Genomic DNA, 27334 nt, shown 5'->3' on the forward strand with positions numbered 1-27334 from the left:
ACATAGAATGAAATAGCTTTTAATGGCAAGTTATGTGCAATCAAAATATTCCAAGTACTGTGATGTTTACCGTATAAATATAGAGGGCATTGAATACAGAGTAGTTTGAGCTCTGTTTTTTAAAAACCTTTCTGGATTTTTCCGCAGATTTTCCGCAGATTTCCAGTGGCCCCATTGATCCCTTATCCGCTCATCGCTAAGGTTCGTTTAAACATAGGCTTTGACAGTATCTTTGTTTAATGCTAACCTGTCATATCTGTGATTTTTGTACATCTAATTTTTCATTTTTTAACTTCAGGATGTTAGATTTGTTACCATATATGTTTTAATTTATCTTTTGTAAGACTTATACAAAATATTTAACCTGTAACTTCTTATATTGAGGTATGTAGATTGATCTTTATTCATTATCTCATGTTCCCCTTGTCTTTTAGGAGGATATAAATGCTATAGAAATGGAAGAAGACAAAAGAGACCTGATATCTCGAGAGATCAGCAAATTCAGAGACACACACAAGGTAGTATTCTTGTTTTTTTCACTTAATACCAATCTAGACTTTTTACAGAATCCAGAGCAAACAGACAAGAAAATCAACCTTACATTAGAATATAATTTTAAGTACCTTTTGTAGGTTTAATTGATATTTAGGTAAAAACAAACAAAAAACCCCCCAGAAGATTAGCACCATATTAAAGTGGTCCTTGACACTCTATGCTTAGTTTTTTCAATTACTGACTACTCTGCTGTCATCTCACTTTAATATGAGTAAAATCTAATTTTTTAGAGTTCAATTTAAAAATCAAGGTCAGATTTAGAGTAGATTCAAGGGGGCAGCAGGATAACATACATATAGTGTAGTGCACTTATGGGGACAGTTATTTAACTTAATCTTAGGAAAAACTCTAAAGCCGAGATTAAAATTTAAGATTTATATTTGTATAGATTTAAGTTGAGTGGGGGAGATTTTTAAAAAGCTCAGTGGTTACCAGACTTACCAAATTTTAGATGCATGGAAGAACTGTAAATTCCCATAAAGCTAATCTATTCATTGACCCCCCACCATTATGATAGAGATCATATGGTGACTAATGCAAGATGAAACTGTCAGCTTGGAAAGTAACAAGGAATAGGATGTAAGTATGAGCTTCTGTTTTTTATTATATTTATGGATGCCCCCTCAGAAAAATATGCAAAGGGGTAACTGGCTTGGAAATGAGTATTGATGTGTAGTAAATCCCACTCACGAGTTTTGCCTATTTAAAGCTTCTCTCAATGACGGTGCATCTGTGAATGTTCGCTGGTGTTGAAGGTGATGCTTATGGATGGTGAAATGCAAACACTGCATGAAATGTATTTTGTTGTTAGAGGTAATAACATGTTACTGGTTCTTAGTCATAGACTGAGAGATCTTTAACTTAGTGAACTGTTAAGTGTTCATTTTTTTTTAAGTCAATCTTATTTTTTTCCTATTGGTTTCAAAACCCCAAGTTGATAATACTGAAGAATCAGTGGTGCTGAACACTTAAGGCTCAAATACTCAGTGCCTTCTGAGAAATTACACATGTTGAAAAGCACAAATGTAACTCTTCCCCAAATTTTGAGTGTTAAAATGTTGGTCTATGGGAATTCATATTAGAGAAATATTTTTGGTGAAGTTCAGTACTCAAATTTAGGGCTGAGTAAGCTTAAAAATGGTATACAGTTGTGTGTGTGGTTTACCCTCTTTGTTTAATTTGTTAAACCTTATAATGTTATTGGTAAATTATGAAGAAACCTTGTGGTTAAAAAAAATAATTCAAAAGATATTAGCTTTAGAATTGTATGAATGTCTCACACTTTCACTGGCTTAGTATTATTTCATTGTGGGAATGTTTTGAATTTCCAAAATGTGTTTTAAAAGTAAGAAACAAAAACAACAGCAAAATCCAGTTTTCAATGGGTGGTGTGGGTAAAGGGTGGATATTTGAAACTTCAGTAACAAGAAATGAGCTCAGTGAACCTTTGCATGTTTTGGTATGAGTTTATTAAATAACCACAGACTGTCAGGGTATCAGCGTGGCAGGGGGCGTCCATTTACAGCACGGATGAGTCTGAAGAGAGAATAAGGTAAGATTTATAATTTTTTTATCTTTCCTTTCCTCTTCATTGCTATCTTACATTTTAGACTCACTTCTTTTTCCAATCTTTTAAAATGTTCCATATATATGCTGTATAGTATATCTACCTGTGTGCACACTCATAGCATATATATAACTTAGAAACATTCAGTATATAGATTCACTCACTTCATTTATTTAGAGCTAGACTTTTGAAATGAGTTCCGAAACACTTATTTTACATAATTGAATAAATAGTGCAGTGAATAAGCTTGAGAATAAAAAGTTGAGAAATTGTACAAAAGAAATTAGTATTGGAACAACTAAAATAATCTGTAAGTATCTATTATTTCAGAAATAAAATGGCTTTATGTGTATGACATTGAGGTAAGTTCTATGTAATATAGCCTCAGTTTACAGTATAAATTTTTATATTCCATTAGAACTGTTTCAGAAATGAGATTTTGCCCCTTTCATAGCTTTTAGTTTCTCTCCATTCTACCATTTCTTATCTCTTCCTTTTATAATTTCAATGTATTCAGTATTGCCTCTGCCTGCATTCTACTTCGATTTAGGCTGGCACTGCAGCTGAATATATTGCTGTCTCATACATTAGCTTCTTTTTCATAATCCTCTATCAGTTCTCTCTGGTCCATGAACAAGGGAAAAAGAGTATCTAACAGGTAAGACTGCTTTTTAAAGTTGTTTTAAATGCTTTACATGACTGAGAAAAGAAAAATGAACATTTATTGTTGCAATTAATAAATTTCACTTTGCTGAAACTAAATACGGAACCAAAGGGTAAATTTGGGTTTTTTGTTTTTGTTTTTATTTTTTAAATCTGTTTGGTTATTTTTTCCTCCTTCTGAGTTTGCATAGAACCTTGTGATACACTGGTAATCTTTCAGGGTACAAACTTGGTCTGACTTTGTTATTTGGTTATTTGTGAACCATGTACTTGCTCTTCCTCCCAGAAACATAGCTTGTAGGCAAGGTTAATCCAGTGTTGGCGATCCATGTCCTAGCACAACATCTGTAAGTTAATACACAATCGTTCCTTCCAAGGATGGATTTATCATTGTAAATATATATTTTTACTGTGTTGCAGACATAATGAGCATTGATATATTTTTAAATATTTTAAGTGAAAGTAATAAAATTATGTACATTTTGGTTGAAATGAAACTTTCAAAGTTTTTGTATATGGTGGGCTGTCCATCTTGTAATGGTGGGAATAAATAATTTTGTAGATGAGAAAGGCGGATCTTGACTGCATTTAGTTTGTTTCTTTGGAGGGGTGGACAAACCAGAGTGCAGAAGATTGGTTGCATTACAGTGACTTGCATCTCCTACTCCTCCCCTTTGAAGCCCTTCTAACCTTAGATAGTGGGAAGTCTGGGTTGTAATTGGTAGTGCCACTGATTCCTAATGGGCAGAAGTTTTAGCTAAGTAATTGTATTTCTAGAACTTATTATGAACCACCACATTCCTTATGGTCATTTAAATTCCTGTATAGTCATTAAGTGGCCAGCCACACTTGACACAATAGTTCAACATCCAAGATTGGAGATTCCTGGTCTACGTAGAGCATATGGTTTTGCATAAAGATCTAATCTTGTAATTGCCTCAGTTTAATTTTTCACTTAAAACCACAGGTATTTAATATTAAAATACCAGTGGTTTAATGATTTTGTTTCCAATATTGGGTATTGTGTCAAGAAGAAGCTGAATACTGGAGCTACAGAATTAACTCTAAAAGTACTTTTATTGGTTTCTAGAAACTGGAAGAAGAGAAAGGCAAAAAGGAAAAAGAAAGACAGGAAATTGAGAAAGAACGGAGAGAAAGAGAGAGGGAGCGTGAAAGGGAACGAGAAAGGCGAGAACGGGAACGAGAAAGGGAAAGAGAACGTGAACGAGAGAAGGAGAAGGAACGGGAGCGGGAACGAGAACGGGATAGGGACCGTGACCGGACAAAGGAGAGAGATCGGGACCGGGATCGAGAGAGAGACCGGGACCGGGACCGAGAAAGGAGCTCAGACCGAAACAAGGATCGGAGTCGGTCAAGGTAAGGCTTTATGCAGTTTACTGTTTCTGATAGAACCAATAGTTACCCTCTCCAGGCCTGTTTGCATTAATCTGATGAAAGGATTGCCTTAATTAGGACATCCGTCACGCCAGGGTTTTTAGCATACGTGGACATTATTGGTGAAAGTAACAACTTTGAATTGTGATGTGTCTTCTCAAGCCAATTTTTACGGAAACCTGAAACGCGCCCACTGTTTGTCTACTTACTACTCAGTGATCTGGGTGGACGTAATTCTGTCACCTTCTCAGGGTGGTGAACATGTTTTGTAGTTGTCCTTTTTTTGAAGCCTGTATATTAGGCTATCAGCTGTAGAACCACTCCTTTGGGCCCCTGGAGTGTGTGTGTGTGTGTGTGAGAGAGAGAGAGAGAGAGAGAGAGAGAGTGTATGTGGGTATGTAGCCTACTAGATGGCTACTACTTAACATTCCTAGCTCCTGATAATTACACTTTTGAGGGGCTTTGTTTTGTTGTTCAATTTAAAATTTTTGGTAATTGGAATTTATCATCTCATTCTTTAGGAGTTAGGCAGAGCAAAAATGAATCCAAAAAAGGAAGCAGAGGAGAATAGAAAACATACCTCTTGTGTGCCAATAATCAGTGATTCACTTTAGAATGCAATTTGGGGATGGAATTAGTCTTTTTCTTTTTTAAAAAGTTTTTTTTTTTGGTATTGGGGTTTGAACTTGAGACCTTGTATTTGCAAGGCGGTTGGCGGAACCACTCAGCTAAATCCTGGGCCCTAAAAACATTTTTATTAGTGCATGTTTATAGAGCATAATGATCATTGTGGGGAATTGGTACATGTACATAATGCATCTTAATTCTTTTTTACTTCTCTTTTCTCCTCTTGTTTTACACTTTCTACCCCTTTTTCTCTTCCTTTACTTCTCTCCTTTCCCCTCCTATCATTCTTTCTACTATAGTATCCCCCTGCACCATCTCTTTAATTCCCCTTCCCATTGGAATTAAAGTCTGTGCCTTATCTTCTTTTGTGTGCTTGTGGGCTAAGCATTTAAGCCAGGGCTTGACAATATTAACTAAGCAAGTACTGGAGTATAAAGCTATACTGTTGTCCCCTAGTCTTGTCTTTCTGATCAGCGTAGAGTTATGCAGAAATCAAACATTACATTTTGGCTTACAAGTTTGTATATTTTATAATGCATTTTTTTTGCATGTTTTTCTTTACCTTGGTCTTTAAAGGAAAACATAAAGTGAGAGATTATTAAAAAAATCTTTTATTTATGTAGAGAAAAGAGCAGAGACCGTGAAAGGGAACGGGAGCGGGAAAGAGAGAGAGAGCGAGAAAGGGAACGTGAGAGAGAACGCGAGCGTGAGAGAGAACGCGAGAGGGAACGGGAGCGTGAAAGAGAGAAAGATAAGAAACGAGACCGAGAAGAAGATGAAGAAGATGCATATGAACGAAGAAAACTTGAAAGAAAACTCCGAGAGAAAGAAGCTGCTTATCAAGAGGTAAAATGAGAAGAAACACTTATTTAAAATCATTTCTGCAAGTTTAATACTATTTTTTACTTGGTCTAACTTTTCTATCCTTTGCTCTTAAAAATTACTATAATTTATAGGTTAATCAAAATGCGTAGAACTTGTGTACATATTTTTAAAGGTTTGAAATTTTCTTTTTAGCGACTTAAAAATTGGGAAATCAGAGAACGAAAAAAAACTCGGGAATATGAGAAAGAGGCTGAAAGAGAAGAAGAAAGAAGAAGAGAAATGGTAAGATTATAGGTTAAAAGTAAAATTTATCAGGAAAATCAAATCAAATCTTACTGTTAGCTAGAAGTAACTTATTAAAATATGAAATTGCAATTACAGAAAGTTTTTGTGTATTTTAAGCAATCTTGGGACAATTTCAGTATACATATTTTTTCTGTTTCTCAAATGTTTGCTGCCCATAAAATTATCAAAGTAAATCTATCATGAAATAATATATAAAATTGACAGAACATTCTTTGATAAAGAACCTGCAAAATTGTTGCATTGATACAGTGCATTTGAAGGCAGCAAATGGTGTGGTGAAGTTTTTGTAAATCGAAAGTATTGTTTCTGTTATAACATTTATAATAAATTAGTTTTTCTTTATGTCACCATATTATGCTTTAACTGCATGGTAATCACAAATTGAATTTTATCTTTTATATTTACAGTGTTGGTAAGGTGTATCAGTGAAGCAATTGGCAGATATTAAGTAAACTAATAAAAACATTATTTTATCATAGCATTTGCTTCAGTAGTATGTTCCACCTGTTCTGTCTTTGCCAGAATATGAAGTTTTCTTAATCTCCAGTTTGGAGATTATTCATCCAAAAATTTCACTGAAGTTAGGAATCTTCTGCAAATAGCTTTTGAATATAAAACAGAATTTTTTAAGTAACCAGAAGTGTACATGAAGCAATAAGATAGATATTATGGGTTTCCCATATATTAGATCCTTTAATGTCATAGATCTATTTAAAATAATTTTAGTTTTTAAAAATTAACTTGAAAGACTATACATCCCATTTTCGAATTTATTGTACATTCTTAGAAAGCAGGAGGAGAATAATATATTAAGGTAAGAAGAAATGCCATCAACAATATTTTGGAATAAACTCTTGAAAAGATTTCTGCCAGCTCCTAGAAAAGCCTGTTACATTTTTTTTTTTTTGTCTTTGAGCTTTAAAATATCCATTTGTGTGAGCAGTCACTGGCTCATGTCAAGGCATACAGATACACAAGGCAAAAGTGAAAGTCCTTCTATCTGCTTAATAGCAACAAATTGTCAGGGTAGTGGTCATGCCTGTGATCCCAGCCCTCTGGAAGGCGGAGGCAAGAGAATTAAAAGTTTGAGCCCTGCCTGGGAAGTTTAGTCACTTCATAAAACCCTATCTCAAAATAAAAATAAGAAAGGACTGAGATTGTAGCGAAACCCCTGGGTTCAATCCCTAGCACCACATGCAGGGGAAGAAAAAGACTAGCAAACCAAGTAGTTTTGTACCTTATGGTCCTTCCTATACGCTTATGATTAAGAAATGGAAAATATACATAAATAACAGTGCTGTTGCCGACAGACAGATGACTCTCATTATTAGTTTGACAGTTGTCGTATTAGCCCCTTGCTACATATTGGGCATACAGGAATAACTAATAATCCTGATTATGTAAGAAGGAAGCAGTACAGGGCCGGGAATTTAGCTCAGTGGTTCCATTGCTTACCTTACAGGGATCTGAGTTCGATCCCTCGTATAAAAAAAAAAAGGAAGCAGTATCATCAAATAAGGCATTTATTGTAATGGGGGTTGTGTGTGTGTGTTTGAGGTGTGTTACAAGTTACAAAGTAATTTGGAAAAATAGGAGGAATACTATTGTTACCTGTACGGAGGGGCTGTTTGTAGATTGATGGTTAGATTGGAGGTTTTTTTTTTTTTTTGGTACCAGGGATTGAACTTGGGTCTTTGCGCTTGCAAGGCAGGCCACCAAACCACTGAGCTAAATCCCCGGCCCAAATTGGGAAAGTTTTTAAAGAAACAACACTTGAACTAGATGAAACATGATAAAAGTTTACTGAAAATCAGAATTGATTATCTGTTTTTATATCAATGATAGTTGATACAGTACTGGTTATATATAATAGACATGGATAAAATAAATACAAGATAATTGGGCATAATACATATTGTACCTGAAATTCTGAAAATAAAAGGGTTTTTATCAGTTTAAAGTTTTGTAGGTAGTTTTGGGTGGGAAAAATTTTTTGTATTTTATTTTATTTTTTTGGTACCGGGGATCGAACTCGGATCCTTGCGCTTGCAAGGCAGGCAGCGGAACCACTGAGCTAAATCCCCGGCCAGGAAATTTTTAAAAAATTAAGTTGGATATGCATTACTGTTGAATTGGTATGTGGAAATGATTCAAATTTTTATCGTACTGAATTAACTACTTGCTGCATCTTCCATCTACAAAATGCAATTTAAAATATTTTTGTTTAGTTAATGAATGTAGTAAGTTAACTGGTTTTCTTGTATGTTCTGGTTTCATTGGAGAATTATTACTATGAAGATTTTGTTCAGAGAAAATATTTATTGTAGCAATGTAGATGTGTATAGTTTTTATTCACAGATTTAAGTCCTAAATCTGACTTGTAGTATAGGTCAAAGATAAAGTGTCTTAAATAATACACATTTCATACATGAAATATACAAAGGCTATAAAGTTTTAAGTGGTATGGATAAGAAAAAGATCTTTTCTGGGGAATGGGATAACCTGAATAGCTCTTACGTTAATTTTAAACATATTGTCCTTCATTTTGTAAAGGCTAAAGAGGCTAAACGACTAAAAGAATTCTTAGAAGATTATGATGATGATAGAGATGATCCCAAATACTACAGGTAAAGGAGCTTTGCTTTATGAACTCATAGATGTACTTTCCCTTGCCTACCTGTGTATAGGTTTATTAAGTGGAATAAGAATGCTAGAAATCTTCTTGGTATGTCATGTAATCACCCCTTCAGCCAATAATGTTTTTGAAGTGAGGGTGGTGCTGTTAGACAAGATTTAACAATTGTGTGTATTTGTGGGTGGTTGCAGGTGGGACCTATGATAGCATTATTCCAAAAAGTCCTATTTTGTTCCTTCATGTGTTTTAAACAGGTTCATTTTATTTATTTATTCATTCATTCATTCATTCATTCATTTTTGGTACCGGGATCGAACTGAGGCCTTTGTGCTTGCAAGGCAGGCCATCGAACCGCTGAGCTAAATCCCCGGCCCCAACTTGTATGTTCTTTGAGGGCATGGAAAATGTCATTATTTCCCTTGGATTATGTCTTGATACCACTTTCTTACCTATACTGTGGCTGATATGCTACAGGCATAATGAGGACATTAAATATGTAGTTATATGGATTACACTGTAGTCAAAATAATTGAAATTTTGGAATTAGTCACCTAAGCTGAGTGCAAAGGATTTGATCCCAATATAGAAAATACCACAAAATCAGTAAAATTACTGAATTAGATTCATAAAATATAAGTGGGTAACTTGCACATTCTGAGACATAGTGAACTGTTAAATAGAACTCCTGCTCTTTATTCATTCTGCATTAGATTTTTCTGTAATGGAAAGGCTTAATTTTAATCGAGTATAAGAGTTGTTATTTTTGTTTGCTTGTTTTAATAGTAGGAAAGATTTATTGAGGGAGCGAAAGCTTCTGTCTTAAGAGAGACAGAAGGGGGACTGGAAAGTGTGTTGCCTGCCCACCCCACTTCTCAAAGATGTTTTATACAGCAAAGCCATGTGGTGAGGCAGGGTACAAAGTGGGACAACTGTAAGACCCAGTGGAAATTTATAAGGTGGGCATGAGGTGGGACAAAACCACGACCAACCAGTAAGATTGCAAGTACAGTCACCCACGTAATATTGGTTACGTGTGATTCAAATGGGGGAGCAAGTCACATAGCAAGCATGCAGGGATTTTCAGTAAGGGTGGGGGGTCAGGGATGTTTCCTGGAAAGGCTATATTAAGACCTTGGTCCCCCCACCGAGGTGGTTGAAACCTATTTGGAATATTAATCACTGGTATTTATCCCCAGGGGAATCACAAAGGTATAGTAGTTTCTCTCCTTTTACAATTCTGGCCCTCATGAATGTGTCTTGTTGTCCTCCATGTTTGGTTCCTTGCTGTGTTGGCTCCTTGAGGGTGGCCCTGTCTAACTGCCTACAAGATACCTAATTAATTTACCTATCTGCGGTATTCTCCCCACTGAAGAAGTACCCCTAACTGCTGTGAGGGGCCAAAGGGCAAAAACAGCTCTGGCTACTTCCAGCTGAAGAGGGTCGTAGTTGTGATCAGCAGTTAAGAGTTACTCTACAGAGGGTCTATCTAATGGCCTTCGGTAGGTGCCTGGCATTGTCATCTTGGTAGCTGCATAGCTTTTAAGTCTGGAGGAGACAAAGTCAAAGAAATAGTTAAGAATGCATGGGCCACATTATAAGGTCAGCAGGATTGCTATGAATATAGCCCGCAGAGAGGATAAGGAAAAGGTCCAGGGGACTTCAGAATCCAGCATAGAAGTCGTATTGTTTAGCACTTATGAGCTGTTTACTAGGTTGATCTGATGGATCCTGGTAAAAGAAGTCTAGCACATGTGTCACTGGTTCCATTTGTATGACCACTTGGAGTTTGGCAGCCTCAAAGCTTTAGGATCCTATAGGAAAGGTTCCTTTGTGTCCTGGATGCATGTAGACCTTGAGGGACCAGTACCAAAATATTGGCTGTCTTTATAGCCCAGTTATCTTTCTAGTTTTGGTCTCCAAACATTCTGGAAGCTTTGTCTTGAAATCCAGCAGCCCCAGAAGATAGAAGTGCCTTGAATTAAATACTGTTGAGAACTCCAGTTATCTTGGTGGAAGACCTTGAAAATGATATAGGGGGAAGAGATGTAACTTCCAAAACTTCTAGGTACCTGAAATGCAAATTCGTGTTCTCTAAAATTGAAGTACGAATTCTAGGAACAGCAGAGGTTAAGAGTAGGAAAACTTTACTGAGTGGAAGAAAGCTTCTGTCTATGAGAGACAGAAGGGGAACCAAAAAGTAGGTTGCCCCTGTTTTTAAATGATATTTGGAACAAAGATCTTGTACATGCTTACCATACTATATACCCCCCAGGCCTAGAACTATTCTTGTACTTTGGTTTTCTTGAGACAAGCTCTCAGTATGTAGCTCAAGCTGTCCTTGTACACATGACAATCCTCCTGTCTCATCCTCTTGAGTACTGTGAATAAGAGGTGTGTGCCATCAAGCCCTGTCCCAGAACTATATGTGGAATTAATGCTACTTGTATTATTTTTTCACTTTTTAGGATATAAGAAAACCAAAATTATGTGTTGGTATTCACAATGAGAACTTTATTCCTTTGGAAAGCTACTTTTTCCACTTATTTTAAACACTTAGTCTAAATACAGAATGACTAAAGATTGCATTTTTTTCTTGTTAATCTTTTTAAGACAAAATAACAGGAAATATAAAAATGACATTTTTATCAAACTTATTCAATATAAGAATCAACTGGTTCCATTGACACCTGCCAGTGCAATGCTAGGGATAGTTGGTACATAAACATGGTGTCCAAGTGATCCTTGGCATAAACTGCTAAATGATAAATACTTACAATGGATTATCAGGATGAAGCATAGTGAAAAGTGAGAAGTCAATACTCAGCTGTCAAAAAGCCAGCTATCATTGGTGTTCTGTACATACAGAACAGTAAGTGTCTCAGTTCTTGGCATGCAATTTTTAGTATTCAATAAAGGTGCTGTTGGAGACATCTGTAAAATAGGTAATAATGTTGTGAGGCCTGTTTACTTTTGTAGGGGGAGTGCTCTTCAGAAAAGGTTGCGTGATAGGGAAAAGGAAATGGAAGCAGATGAACGAGACAGGAAGAGAGAAAAGGAAGAGCTCGAGGAAATCAGGCAACGCCTTCTGGCAGAAGGGCACCCAGATCCAGATGCAGAGCTCCAGAGGGTGAGACACCACAATACCCACCATGATTTTAAAGCCAACTGTGATAATGTTTAATTTGTAATTATGAGGAATACACATTATGTTCCATGGAACTTGCTATTTTATTGAAAGTTTTTAGTATATGAGCTGCCAAAGCAAGCACTGTTGGAAGTTTTTAGTACTTTTTATTTTTATTATGAAATCAGCAGTTGATTTACAGCTCAATTCTAAATATCCTAAAATGTAAGATCAAACAATTATAAGTCATTTAATTTGTAAAACATCTTACTAATCGTTTCCTTTTGTTTTGGTGACTTCATAAAATTTTGGTGAAATTTCTTCTACAGTTTGACAGTTAAGAGATTTTTGTGATTTGAGTTCCATCTCTTACTAAAAATGTTTTCATTAACAGCTTGTTATAGGGTCATGTATACCTAAATTTGCATGCAAGAGTACAGTATAATTATAGAAATATTCTTAGTTCTTATAGATGATTTTTGCATGTGTTTTGGTGGTTTTTTTGTTTGTTTTGTTTTTTGGTAAGAGGGATCAAATTTGGGACCTCGTGCTTGCCAGGCAGCCAGTGGAACCACTGAGTTAAATCCCTGGCCAGTTACAATTTTTTTTCTTTTTTTAATTGAGTTTATTGGTACATTTTAGGCACACAGCATTTTAGGCCCTCCCTTCACCCCCTCCTCCCCTCCCCGTTTACAAAGACTTTATTTCCATTTTTTCATTTTCTCAGATTTTTTGCTTTTCCCTTATTACTTTTCTCCTACCCTTCCCACTTTCCCTACACCTTTAGCCCTTTTTCCTATTTCACATGGTCAGTTATCTCATTAGGATCTTATGTGCTATTATAGTTTTTCACACCAGAGAAACTATTCAGTATTTACACATGTGACTTAATTTATTTCGCATAGGGGTATATCCTCAGTATGTATCCATTTTCCTATGAATGAATTTAATTTCTCATTCTTTATGGCTGAGTAGTATTCCGTTTTATAGAAAAAACATATCTTCTTTATCTAGTTTCAAGCTACAATTTAAAAAAAAAAAAAAGGTTCTTATTATGTGTATGTTGCTGAGGCTAGGTTTGAAATTGAGATTTTCTTGCCTCAATTTACCGAGTAGCTTGGATTACAGATATGTGCCACCAGGCCCAGCACTTAACTCCCCCACTCTCTTTTGATCTGTTTTTTTAATCTGTTAAATACTTTTAGCATTTTTTTTTTCCGCAAGGTAAAAACCTTGTATTTTTACATATTCCTTGCTTGATTTATTTACTTATTTATTGTGAAAGAGTGCACTTTATTGGGAAGCAGAGAGTAAGCAGCACAGTGACCACAGACAAAGGCCATCCCGTAGGCACCCTATATACCATGTTTGCCAGTAAATATCAACTGGGACATGGTCTCCTTCAGGGCATCTTCTCACACCTCATCCTTCTTAGAGGTTGAGAAAAGTCCCAACCACTTGGCCTAAAGGCAGCTGTTCACACATCCCTTTTAATTTTCAAAATGAATTTTTTTTGTTATCAATAAAGTACTTATGAGTAAACTTAATGTTCAGACAGCATTAAGAACAAAAATGAAGCAATTAGTCAGTCGAGTCTTTTTTTTTTTTTTTTGGTACTGGGGATCGAACTCGGGACCTTGTGCTTGAAAAGCAGGCAGCAGAACCACTGAGCTAAATCCCTGGCCCTCTTAATTTTTAATGACTCCCTTGTGATAACATGTCATATGTTTTATAGATTTGGGTATTCATACTGATAATAGGTCTTTGTCTCTATAATTGCCTTCTGTTCTCTATTTCTTCCTTTTTTCTCTTGTTTATCAGTATACATTACTAGCTTCAGTCTTCCCTAAAGAGAATAAATAATTGTGCATGATAATCCTCTGAGAATATGGCTTGCCCTTTATGTATTTCCAAAACTTCCATTAGAATTTCTTTAATTAAAAAAAAAAAACCCTATAAACCAAAATGTAAGTGTATTCCAAATTAATCAGTTAACTTTTGGTTTTAGATGGAACAAGAGGCTGAGAGGCGCAGACAACCACAAATAAAGCAAGAGCCAGAATCAGAGGAAGAAGAAGAAGAAAAGCAAGAAAAGGAAGAAAAACGAGAAGAGCCTATGGAAGAAGAAGAGGAGCCTGAGCAAAAGCCTTGTCTGAAACCCACTCTGAGGCCCATCAGCTCCGCCCCATCTGTTTCCTCTGCCAGTGGCAATGCAACACCCAACACTCCTGGGGATGAGTCTCCCTGTGGTATTATTATTCCTCATGAAAACTCACCAGATCAACAGCAGCCTGAGGAACATAGGCCAAAAATAGGATTAAGTCTTAAACTGGGTATGTTAGCATTTCCATCCTGTTTCTCTCCCGTCTCCTTGCAAATTCCTATATTTTGCTTTAAGGGAAGAAATTGTACTGCTTGTTAGGTAGATAGAAAAGTATTCAAAAATGCCTTTCTAGCTCACAATTGTTTTCATAGTCCTACTAGTGCTCCTATATCCGCAGCTGCCTCGAGTTCTGAGAAGAAGTGAAAAGTTAAATTTTCTAGCACTTGTGAGTAGTGAGTTACTTTTTACAGTTGGGATCTTTCTCTGACATTGTGAAAGTATTTTTGACTGCTTTTGAGGGATGGTGGGTTGTCAGATAAAACATTTGAATATGAAGTCATTATGCTAAAATAGTGTTTTTACTATAGGTGCTTCTAATAGTCCTGGTCAGCCTAATTCTGTGAAAAGGAAGAAGCTACCTGTAGATAGTGTATTTAACAAATTTGAGGATGAAGATAGTGATGATGTGCCTCGAAAAAGGAAACTGGTTCCATTGGATTATGGTGAAGATGATAAAAATGCTGCCAAAGGCACTGTGAACACTGAAGAAAAGCGCAAACATATAAAGAGTCTCATTGAGAAGATTCCAACAGCCAAACCCGAGCTCTTTGCTTATCCTCTGGATTGGTCTATTGTGGATTCTGTGAGTAGTGATGTTTCATCAGATTGTTGGGAGTGGTTCTTAGTGTGTCATGCAACACATTTGATTCCATTAATGACAAATAAAAATGATAATCCTCTTGATACCATGGAAATGGCACAATAAGGGAATTTATATTATTGGAGAAATTCTTTGTTTTACTGAAACCTTCCTAGATTAGAAACAAATAATGACATCTTGACATATACCTCTTCTTCAACTTGTGAGTGAATATAGTATTTTAAGTCTGAAAATTTGTGAGACTTTTTTTTTTGGTTTTTTGAGACAGGGTCTCACTATGTAGTTGAGACTGACCTGGAACTCACTATGTAGTCCAGGCTGGTCTCAACTCACAGTGATTCTCCTGCCTCAGCCTCCCAAGTGCTGGGATTATAGGCATGTGCCACCACGCCCAGCTCAAAAGTTGTGAGGCTTTAAGGCTAGGCATTTAGCTCAGTGGTTCCATTGCCTACCTCGAAAGTACAAGGTCCCAAGTTCGATCCCTGGTAACAACAACAACAAAAAAGTTGTGAGGCTTTAATACTAGTAATAAGACTTATTTTTTAATCCATTAACTACTTTGTTTTGCAGATACTGATGGAACGACGAATTAGACCATGGATTAATAAGAAAATCATAGAATACATAGGTGAAGAAGAAGCTACATTAGTTGATTTTGTTTGTTCAAAGGTTAGTTTTTTATTCCTTCTACCACCAGCATTTTTTTATTATACTTTAAAATATTAGCCCTTTCTCAAACATCTTGCAGAGCCAAAGCCATGATCGTTCAGTTTTGATTTAAGTGATCATTTCTGCTTTAATGAACCCTTGACAGAATTGCTGGCTACTACCTATTATGCTTGCTTTTTTATTACTGACAGTGCCATGTCGCCATCTGTCTTGTCTTGGTTAATGTTGAAGTACAGTCAAGGTTTTATGGAGGTAGACAGTAGCTTGTCTCATCAAACTTCTTTCTTAGGTATTCATTTTTTTCAGACAAGGTCTTGCTATATAGTTTAGGCTGGCCTCAAATTCAGCTGCGATTCTACTGCCTCAGCCTCCCAAGTGCTGGGATTTCAGGCATGTGCCACCACACCTAACAGTCACCCATCTTTTGGAATAGTAAAATAGTTCCTTCCAAATCATAATACTGGTCAGTGTTCCTTTATTGATTACTAAGTTCTTGGCAGGTACTGTGTTAACATTTTGTAGAACTCGATTTTTAAACAAGTGAACAACCTTAGCAAGAATAAGTCGCTAATACTATCTCCATTTTACACACGAATAAACTAAGGTTTAGAGAGAGAGAGATTTTGTCTTGGCTATGGTTGCATTACAAGCAGCAGTGTCTTTCCTCTTAACCTCCAAGTATATCATAGGCTTCCATTGTCTCCTCAAACCATAACATTTTCTTTAATAGGATGGTTACGGTAATGGAAGCATACTCCTGTAAAGGTGTACCTATATTATCTTCCAAATATTAATATTATGGAAGAGTAAACTTATCTGAGGCTGGTGTTGCATACCTGTAATCCCAGCACTTAGGAGGCTGAGGCAGGAAGATCTTCAAAAATTTGAGTGCAGTCTGGGATACATAGTGAGATCCTCTCTTAGCAACAACAAAAAAAAGAGTAGGCTGCCTTCTTCACTTGGAATTGTTATGGTTTTGAGAATTATATAAGTAAAATTTGACTGTTAGAAGACAAATACTATAGTGATTAAGATCCCAGAATAAAAAGTTATAGTTTTCTTAGTCACAAGAAATTCCTATATTACTTTGAGAATTTGTATCTTAAAACTTAGTCAATATACTGCCTTTTGTTTGCTTTCAACATGATATTATTTCTTTTTAGGTTATGGCTCATAGTTCACCTCAGAGCATTTTAGATGATGTTGCCATGGTAAGTTAGAAGTTTATTCTTATTTTAATATCTGTATAAAGAAACCAGTTTTTGAATTTATTTTCTACCTGTGTTGGTTTTAGAATTTTTATAGGCCTGAATTAAAATTTAATATGTACTGAAAGAGAGCAAAGGCACCCACAGCAAGGTATTGTTTTGTATCATTTTAAAATTAGTTTTTTTAAAAAACCACCTGTACTTTCTCTTTCCCTTTGCTGTTAATATATATTTAAATCCTAGGTTAGCATTTATTTATTAGTACATTCATTAAGTGCTCGCTCATTAAAGCAATGTTCTAGAAGCATAAAAGGTGTGCTCTTTGTCCTGGCAGGGAAGCAGTATATAGATAAGGAACCTTTTTGCTATGAGTGCCCAAAACACAACTACTTATCTCAAAGTGTCAACACTAAAATTTAACATGAAACTGAGATTTTAGTTTAGAAAAAATAATTTGTATATTAACGTCTTTCGTTTTAAAGAAAAACAACATATGTGTAAGTTCACCACCACTGAACTCTAGTGTCCTTGCTGTAACAAATTCTGCTGCATTACAGAAGAGATAGAACATCTGGTGGTGTTGAGGTCAGTTAGGGAGACTGTCACAGGTATTATTTAAATTGAGGCATGAAGGTTGTTTAACTATTTTACCATTTTTGGTGAGTGTGGGTAGTGCTTAAACATCAAATATGCAGTTGCATTTAATTTGGGATTAAAGCCAATGGTTGCATTTATTTAATATTGAGATTTTATGAGAAAAGGAAGAGATCCTCATCGAAAATAGTATAATGTCCAAGTAAAACTTCTGGTTTCACTGAACTAAGGACTAGAATTCCAGTGGAGATATGGGAGATATGGAGAGTCTGTGGTCAAAAAGTAGAATGTTAAAAGTGTAAGAATATAAGTGATATAGGTGATGAATGAGTCCAGATGATGATAGGGTACAAATTATGGCCAGTGAAAATACCTGGGAGTCACGAGTAATGTTAAATTCCTGTAATCCCAGCCTGTGGGAGCTTGCATCAGGAGGATTGCAAGACTGAGCCTCTAACCTAGGTAGTTTAATGACTTGGCAACACCCTGTCTATAAAAAGTTTTAAAAAGACTAGGGATATGGCTCAGTGCAAAGGCCCTCCCAAGTGGTGGGATTACAGGAGTGTGCCACCACTCACCTGAAGTAACTTTGTGAGAAAGCTCCAGGAATGTTGGGAGCCCTAGGGGACAGGCAAGGGTTTCCATTAAAGTAAAATATGAAAAAAATGATTGAAAATTAAGGATGGTTAGTATGACATAGAATAGTAATCTAAAGGGCAGAGTGAGAATACAGCAATGGGACATGTCAAGGGGAGGAATAAGCATCAAACATGATAGAATATATAACTGGGGATGCATGGATTTTGACTGATAGCAAAGATGTCAGAAAGCGAGACACAGTGGGGTTTCTTTCTTTCTTTCTTTCTTTCTTTCTTTCTTTCTTTCTTTCTTTCTTTCTTTCTTTCTTTTTTTTGAGACAGTGTCTTGCTGTGTAGTTCAGGCTGGTCTTGAATTCACTGTGTAGCCTGGGCTGGCCTCTGTGCAGGGCTCTTGCCTCAGCCTCTCAAGTGCCGGGATTACAGGCATGTGCCACAACCCCTGACCCATAGTGGGGTTCTTAGCCAAAAGTAGTTTTGAGGTCAAGATGCTTTGTGTCCATGTACTCTGTGATGTCTAACATGAGGTAATGATTTGTTTTCCTCTGCCTGGCCAGCCCAATACTGTTGTTCCTAATAAAATAATACATAGAGTTCCTAATAAAAAACACCTGTAGAAAAGTTTTTGCTTCCATAGTGTTTATCTCTCTCTTTTTTTCTTTTTTTGGTTTTTTGAGACAGGGTCTCACTATGTAGTTGAGAGTGACCTGGAACTCACTGTGTAGCCCAGGCTGGTCTCGAACTCAGAATGATCCTCCTGTCTCAGCCTCCTGAGTGCTGGGATTACAGGTGTGCACCACCACACCTGGCTCGACTTCCATAGTGTTTAGACTCAGAGGAAAGGAGAAATGTGAATAGCCTCTGTCTTTGGGGTGAGGATGTGGATTCTGAACTTCTTGAGATTCCTCTTTAAATGTTATTCATGGGATAGAGAAACAGTATTGCAAGTAGGCTCAGGCTAAGGAAGTTTTAAAAAGTCAGGGCCGGGGATTTAGAGAATTTAGCTCAGTGGTTCCACAGCCTGCCTCACAAGTACAAGGACCCAAGTTCGATCTCCAGTACCCAAAAAAAAAAAAAAGTCAGTGGTCTTCAGGGATACAGTGGCACACTCCTGCAATTCTAGCTATTTAGAAGGTCGAGACAGGAGGATCATAAATTCTAGGCCACCCATAGGCAACTTCATGAGACCCTATTTCAAAATACAAAAAGGGCTGGGGAGATACTCAATGGTTAGAGCGCCCTGGTGCAGTTCCCCATACAGGAGGTGTGTGTGGTCAGTGTTCTAGTTTTGGGGTTATGGTAGTGTTGTAGTCACAGTGAAGATTTCACGTGTCTGTGTTCATTACTGTATTCATGGTCAGGAACCACAATCCTATCTTCTGTATCTGATATTCTATCTTCACATTGGCTCATTCTGCTGCAAATATGTTCAGTGGAGTTTTAAATCTCCTGGATATCTGTTTGAAACTGTTTCATGGATTCCATTTCTTCCCCGTGTTGAGCATTCATGGTTTCTATTTCTTTTTTATGCTGGGCATTGATGGCTTCCATCATGGCCCTGAGCTCATCTATTTTTTAAAAAATTTGTTTCTATTCTAGAGTCTCTAATCATGTCTTTCATTTTGTTTATTTTCTCTGTAGTTATCTGGGAAATTATTTCTGTTTTGAATTTTGTAACCTGTTTTGTTACTTCCTGTGCTATCAGTTCAGGGTGTCCAGGTGGTTGATTATCAGATTTTTCCACTTCTTTGCCCCCAGAACTTGCCTGTGGTGAGCTGTAAGTCTGGGTTTTGCTTAGGTGTCTTCTCATTTCTATTTTTGTTGTTGGTGCTGGTTTTGGCTTAATTCCTGGGCTGATATTTCAGTGTTGCTTATTGTGAAAATCTTTATTGCTTGTGTTTAGAACACTTATGGAATGATTGCTTCTCAGAGGTGTCTTCCAGTTATAGGTGGTCTTTAGGCTTTGAGTCGCTAATGATTTAGGCAATCACATTTTCATTATACCAGGGAGGACAACTCATTAGATCAATCACAGCACCTTATCCCAAGTGATACAGTGAGCATCAGCAGTAGCATCAAACAGCTTTAAAAAATGACAGTTTGTGGTAGCTATTTAATCTGTCACCTGTAATCACTTGAGTTAGATCAAAATTGAGGACCAGCCCAAAATATGTAGTAAATAAACTCTTCAATATAGCAAATTAAAACATAATATATAGCAAATTTAGCTTTCGGTATGAGGACTTAGAAGGAGTTGGGGTGGGAGGGATAGAGAGATGGAGAAGGAAAGGTGAGAAGTGAGGCTAGAGGACAAAGGAAGATCATGCAGATTTTGGGAAACTTAAAGACAAAAGGAAAAGACATGGAACAAAGACAAGAACAGAACAAATTAACAGCAATAGGGAAGCTAGAAACTATTTGCCTTCCTATAAGAATAATGATAATCAAGAGAAGAAAAGATCAAAAACAGAAATAGAACAGGAACAAAGAGGGAGAGATGCAGAATAAGAAAGGAGAGAGAAGAAAAGGAAAAAAAAATATATATATATAAATAGGAAAAAAACCGGGGCCTCCTTTAGGATATGTCTCTGGTAATTGTGGTAGACAGCGTGGGCAGCAGTGTACAAATCTGAGTTGATTAGTTGTAGCCAGCCAGCTGTAGTCCACTTAAAATTCAGGCTCATTTCTGACTGCAAGGCTGACCTGCAGGATTGAACAAGGTCCCACTGCAGGTGTCAGCTGCCCTTCCCCTGAAGTGAGTCCAGGTTCCTCTTGGAAGTGCCGATCCCACCAGCTTACCAACCACAGTGGTCTGGTGTGTTTATATTGCAGAGATTTTCTTCACTTTCCCAGTGGGCTTCATTTTTCATTGAGAAGCCTCATAGAGGTCCTCTCTCTGTTGTTCACTTCTGCTCTTATCTTCTGGAGCTGATAACCATGGCCTTTATTCCTCCCACACAGTGCAGACTCAGATACCACTTGACCTGCTCAGTATGGCCCAAGGGTGGTGCTGGTCTCTGCACCTATGTGTTCAGTCTATTTTGACCTGTTGAAATATTTTGATTTTTTTTTGTATAATTACTTTGACAATATTGTTTCTGAGTATTTTCTGGTTCATTGTTCATCAGAATGGGAGGAAACCATTGAAACTTGGTTGGCAAACAGTTTATTTATTTATTTATTTTAAATTTTTGTTTTTTTCAGACAGGGTCTCACTATGTAGTTGAGACTGATCTGGGACTCATATGTAGCCCAGGCTGGTCTCGAACTCCCAGCAATCCTCCTGCGTCAGCCTCCCGAGTGCTGGGATTACAGGCATGCGCCACCACGCCTGGCCCCAAACAGTTCTTTTAAAAGCTCAAAGCTCATGGGTCCCATAAATATTCTTTAGGGACTTTACAGCTCAAGTAGTACTTTATTCCTAATAATTTTTTTCTTTCAAATTATATCTTTACTCATTTTACATAAATTAATAGGGCTGGGGAGATTTAGCTCAATGGTTCTGCTGCCTGCCTTGGATGTGCAAAGTCTTGAGTTCAATCCCTGGTACCAAAAAAATAAAAAACATAGATTAATGAACTTTGGCTTAGTTTTATATCACTATATTTATGAAATATGAGTTCCATATGAATTATTGTTAGAATGTATTTCTCATGAAAAGGTCAAATCTGACTCAGAAGTTTGGTTAACAGTTTTTTTTGTTTGGGGAGATAGGGTCTTTTTTCTTCTTCCTTTTCATTGAGTTTATTAATACTTTTTAAGTATACAGTACAGTTATATTCATCATTGGGATCTTGTACCTTTACATGACAGATCTTGGGTCTCATTTTTTCCCCATACCCCTGTCTGGGGAGATAGGGTCTTGATATAGTTTAGGATGTTCTCAGACTCACAGTGATCCTCCTGCCTCAGCCTCCTGAGTGCTGGATTACAGACTTGCGCCACCATGCCTGGCTGGTTAAGTTTTTAAGTTGCCATCATTTATGAAATTTATGAAGTTTTATGAAATTTCTCAGAAAAATAAAAATTTATTATCTTTGAGAATTTAGCTGAGCACTAATTGTTTGTAAGCATTAATTATGTATCAAACACTCTTCAGAGCATTTAGTACGTGTGAACTCATTGATTCCCATGGTAGTACTTACTGCTCTGATGTAGCTACATGTCCTCCATTTCACAGAAGAAGAAACTGAGTTTAAGTATAACCAAGCCAAGAACACATGCCTTGTAGGTTGTAGAAGTAGAATTTGATCCTATATAGTCTGACTACAGATCCACTTCTCTAAAGAAAATTCCTCTCCTAAACTCTCTCTAGGAAGACTTCAGCAACTTTCTATCCAGACACTAATATTCTCAAACTCCCATCAGTTACCTCTTTCAGAACAAAGCAAGATTATCCATTTGTCCTCACAACAACAGTGGCATCAAGATCCAAATGTGTGTGTAGACTTAGGGCAGGAGATGGCGAAACTTGAGGCATCTAACTCCTAAGTGTATAGAAAAATAATTTGTTTTATTTTTGGATGAAAAAAAGATGTGTTTTTCAGTAGTCTTTGTCCTCTGTGATGATGATGGTGTTCATTTAAGTAGTATTCTGTATTACAGAGACTGAATTAAATGCTCTCTATATATTCTCATTTAATTTTTAGTTGGGTGTCATAATGAGCATGTACTAAAAATGTTAGTACATATTTGGGGGGGATAAGTGATATTTTCTGTATTATGTAGTTATATTTAGTTCTTCCTAAATTAACCATGGTCTCTAGGACAAGTATTTGCTTTCTTTCGTGGTTTTGTCAGACATGTCTTTAAAGTTAAGATAAATATTTGATCAAACAGTAATGTGTTGATGTTTATTAAACTAGTGAACTTTGCTAAATGAATTTGGAGGGTCAATTTATATGTACTGTTTAATACATTTCTCACACTAACAGATTTCCTTTAAGTCATTTCATTGAAAGTAAGTACTTGTGGTGAATAAAAACCTTTTTTTATCTAAGTTGTTGAAAGATTCTGATGATTACTTTGTTGCTTTTTTTTTCTTATAGGTACTTGATGAAGAAGCAGAAGTTTTTATAGTAAAAATGTGGAGATTATTGATATATGAAACAGAAGCCAAGAAAATTGGTCTTGTGAAGTAAAACTCTTTTTACACTTAGGATTCCATTTCAGATATCTTACTTCTCATCCTTTAAAGAACTTTGAATTTTTCTTTGTCTTCAAAGACATTTGAGAGACCTGTAATTTTTTTTAATGTAGAAAATGTGAATTTTTTTTTTTTTTTTTTGGTCCTCTAATTTGTTAATGACTTATGTACTCCTTTGGTTGTAAAGTCATCTGAATCCTTGGTTCTCTTTATACTCGCCAGGTACAAATTACTGGTATGTTTTATAAGCTGCAACTACTGTACACAGCCTATCTGATATAATCTTGTTCTGCTGATTTGTTCCTTGTAAATATTAAAATGACTCCCCAATTCTTTTGCAGAATTTCACTTAATATTTACTTGTACTGTATAAGAAACAACATGAATGATTTTAGTTGGAAGAATACCATTCATATCTATTACCAGTTCTGCCCCTCTTGGATCAGAAATGACAAACCCCCACAAGGCATAGAAGTTAAAATTTGAATGCAAAAATTAGCAGACAATCTGTTCCTACCGTATGTATCTGTATGAATGTGTTTGTATGAATGCATGTATAAAAGTATTCCCAAGGGCCAGGGATTTAGCTCGGTGATTCTGCTGCCTGCCTGGCAAGCTCAAGGACCCGAGTTTGATCCCTAGGTCCCCCCCCCACTCCCGCCGCCACTGCCCCCCAAAAGTATTTCCTAATTTGCTTAAAGAAAACTGATATTGTGCAAATCCAAATGTCTGGTATAAGTAGGTTATTAGTTTCCCAGAGCATGTTGGTATTCTGCAGTAAACAACAGTCTTTAATCAGGGTTTTCCTTATTTATAGCTGGCTGTTTAAGCTTCCCTTATAATAGAGAGTAGATCATGGTGATCCATCCTCCACAGTGCCCTATTTTTATTGCTTAGCAGTGTTTTAGAAAGTTTAGTTTTTGCACTAGCTGGTCCTTCATTTAAACAAATCTTCATTCCAAAAGCAAAGTGAAAATTAAGAACCTTTAAAAACAAATGGGGCTAATAGTGTAGTTTAGTGGTAGGGCTCAAGCTTTGCATCCTGGAGGCTCCATGGTTTTATTTACCCAACACCAAAAATTTAAAAATAAAGACAAAAGATAAAATTAGGCAAGTTGACAAGGCTAAGAGAGTTTGGCAAAACACAGTAGGAATTCAGTGTTGAATTTACAAAGTTTACATCTTATTTCCAGAGATAAAATCATTCAAAGCAGTTAGACCAGGCTAGCCACTAATTTTTACCTATTCTCATTAAAGTTTATTCTGTGACAAATTAAGCTCAGTGGTTCCACTGCCTGCCTTGCAAGTGCAAGGATTCTAGTTTGATCTCCAGTACCAAAAAAAAGATTTTTTTTTTTTAAATTCTAGTGATATGTTTAGAGATATACCTGTGAGTTTTTAAAGTTGTGGCCCAGAGTTTCAGCAGGAAGCAAAATTTGCCTGCAAATGTAACAACTTTTAAACAATTCTTAACACAAATTAAATGCAGTTATTTCCCTATTTATTTCAAAAGAACATAAAGTTTGGTCTGTTAGAAAAGCTAATTGTGAAATTGAGGTAACTAGATTTTTTTTTTTACTTAAGACATTTGAAAACACTGTACTTAACACCAAACCATGGTATGGTTCCATTGTGTAAATATTTCACATATTAAAAATGTATATATTTGATCTTGGGAGACTCATTCTTTCAGAGTCTTGTAAATAAATGGCATCACTTTGTAATTGTTTAGTGCATAATGGAGCACTTAGCTTGGAAATATGGGCTGAATGTTTTAGTGGACTTGATTTTTATGACTTGGTGTCAGGAGGTCAGAGGCCATTTATCTTATGTTGGGTGAATCTACTGTCCATCTATGAAAATATTTAGTGTTAAAATATTCAGAATTTTGATATTGAGAGAATATTTGAGAAAGATGACCTTTGACATTTGTACTTTTGCTTACTACCCTTAGATTTCCCCCCCCCCTTTCAACCTGAGACTTTTGTTCAAGCAGTTTGGCCTCTTGTCTTAGCACACTGTATAGTTGCTGCTTCTGAGGTATGATTTTAGGTTGTTTTTATTTGGTATTAGCTTGAAGGTTTAGTCACATAAATTTAATTTATCTTACTGTTATCTTCTCCTGTTCTTTCATGTGTGCTTATCTTAAAGTGCCTCTCTAAAAACTGGAGATGTCACCTAAAGTCCATAGGAGTAGATAGCTTTTTTACTGCAGAACAGTGAGGTTTATGGCAGGAATCTAAAATTCATAGATCAACATTTGTTTAGGAGAACAGGAATGGTCATGGTAGGTTTCTTAAAAAAACCACTAAATTAATAGCATAATGCTAGTTCAAATGAAGTTTTACTACTGTGCTTCATATAAAATATTGTTTTCAGTTTCTTGTCTTTCACAATTGCATATAAAGAATTAAACATGTATAAAGTGTCATATTCTAGTGTCTGGGAAAGTAGACCTAAAATATTCTGTTAAATTCCTGGAACTTTCTTTACCATAAGTGTATACATTAATTTCAACTTAGAAACCTGTGTTAATTCGTATTGTCCATTGAAGTTGTTAGGAAAGTCAATATCCTCGATCAGGCAGTTAGAATATTAAATTCATTTTTTAATCATTTGGCCCTAAAAATTATTCTAGGTAGATACATCTGTTCGGAAGGAAGGAATATAAGTGAAAAGTAGTTTTTCTAGAACTTTAATGTGTACTTCAGTCACCTGGACTCTGATTACGTGGTGGCTGGGCTTGTTAATTCTCCAGCTCCCTGACAGTGAAGGGGCCAGCTGGTTAGCACTTTACTCAGCATTATTTTATCCTAACAGACAACACAAATGTAACTTATTTTTCTTTTTAAGTATATTTTAAAGAAAACCTTATAAAGCAAATATTACATACTTGAATCTACTTATGGACATAAATTCAGACTAATGCCTGATAACAACTCTATTTTAGGGTTTATCCCAACCAGTCCCTGAAAGTGTTCTCTTTAGAGCATTTTTTCATAGTGCTTCCTCGTAAAACTAATAGTATACACTGCTGTTGGAAGTATTAATCAAGCATCAGTACTACCTCTGGACAAATTGAAAAAATTTGTGGGCCCAAGAGCCAAATTATACTAAACCCTGTCATTTTTTTCAAATATATGAAAGAAAAATTTAAATCATAAATGTAAGCAGCTATATAATGTTGAAGTCATATTTACCCAACAAGTTCTATGAATGTCCCCACTTAATACCCCCAAACTGATGAGAGATTTTAATATTAAAATGGTTTCAGGTTTTTCTTGGTTATATTTCAGCTTTGTATTAACAGTATGAAGTTGAGAAATAGCTTTGCCCAGCAACAGATGATGAAATTGATTTTTTAATATAATTGGGGAATAGTAAAAGAAGTCCCAAACAAGCGAAAAAGAAAACAAAACAGAAAAAACCCATCAGTCTCGGTGTCAAGAAGATTCATAAGAAACCCAAGACCTATAAATATTACATTCATAATGTAGACCTAATGGAGCTTATAATTTTTGATAAGCTGGTTGATTTTTTTGGAAATGTGATTATTGTAAATTGAAATATTTATGTTCACTGATTTGCATTTCATTTTATTACTTGAGTCACAGAAGCCAAATTAAGAATGACAGTCTAAAATGCCCAGGAAAAGGTGGTAATTTCTATAATCAAAAATGAATAAAAATTCTTTTGAAGCCATGTTGTTTGAGTTAAATGACACCGTAGAGTTTGTATTCTGCCACATTATTTATTAGTCAGATTGATGTCTTTTAGATTTTCGTACACAAAATGGGACTTGGAATTTTGCATGAAATTCATCTTACCTAGAAAAACTCAAGGAACAAGAATTTGAAGAGAAGAAATTTTACTATGTTCTATTGTTATGGACATTCCAAAAGTGGAGCCCTAGGAATTCAGAGATTAACCAGCCAGCCAACCAACCCACCCTCATTTTGGATTTAGTCTTTGAAGCTCTTAAATTCATCATTGTCTTAAATAGATTTAAACCCATTAAAATTGCTCTTACAGTTACATATTTTTATATATTCTTTTCATTCAGTGAACATTTATTTTTACACTACAGTACTTATGTGCCTTTTGTGTTATAAGCTAAGTAGAGGTGGTACATGATTTTTGTAGTTGGTGATTATTTAATGATTGCCAATAAAATACAACAAGGAGTACTAAAGCACTGGTACCTGTGTGTAAAAAGTGCTGTATGAATTATGGGCTTTGATCCACTGACTTCAAGGTGTAGGAGAAGGGGCCAACAAATATTTTCAGCGGATGTAATATATAGAAGGGACCTGAGAAAATACCTCCTTGATGGAATAACTACAAAATTCCCTACAGATGGTTATCTAGAAGCCTGTAATTGGAATTCTAATTTGTTGTATAACTGCTTGAGTAGTATTCACTAATGACAAGTATTATAGT

At 36.0% G+C, this 27334-nt stretch overlaps 1 protein-coding gene across 4 annotated transcripts in view; it reads left to right on the forward strand.

The window, feature by feature from the left end:
• The window catches only part of Rbm25 (RNA binding motif protein 25), a 65971-nt gene extending 39053 nt beyond the window's left edge, over window positions 1–26918 (forward strand). For 3 of the 4 annotated variants that reach the window (XM_033766685.1, XM_033766684.1, XM_033766686.1), the window contains 12 exons: window positions 148–201; window positions 435–518; window positions 3876–4162; window positions 5431–5653; window positions 5825–5914; window positions 8492–8565; window positions 11550–11700; window positions 13706–14030; window positions 14389–14663; window positions 15252–15350; window positions 16514–16561; window positions 22797–26918. In XM_033766685.1, the coding sequence (XP_033622576.1) occupies window positions 148–201; window positions 435–518; window positions 3876–4162; window positions 5431–5653; window positions 5825–5914; window positions 8492–8565; window positions 11550–11700; window positions 13706–14030; window positions 14389–14663; window positions 15252–15350; window positions 16514–16561; window positions 22797–22889 (1803 nt within the window). In that variant the 3' untranslated portion in view covers window positions 22890–26918. The remainder of the gene's footprint in view (window positions 1–147; window positions 202–434; window positions 519–3875; window positions 4163–5430; window positions 5654–5824; window positions 5915–8491; window positions 8566–11549; window positions 11701–13705; window positions 14031–14388; window positions 14664–15251; window positions 15351–16513; window positions 16562–22796) is intronic. The other variant, XM_010645425.3, reaches the window with a different exon arrangement.
• The last annotated feature ends 416 nt before the right edge of the window (window positions 26919–27334 follow it).

This window comes from Fukomys damarensis, unplaced genomic scaffold, assembly GCF_012274545.1.
Source record: "Fukomys damarensis isolate Sample0158 unplaced genomic scaffold, DMR_v1.0_HiC HiC_scaffold_21, whole genome shotgun sequence".
Lineage (NCBI taxonomy): Eukaryota > Metazoa > Chordata > Mammalia > Rodentia > Bathyergidae > Fukomys > Fukomys damarensis.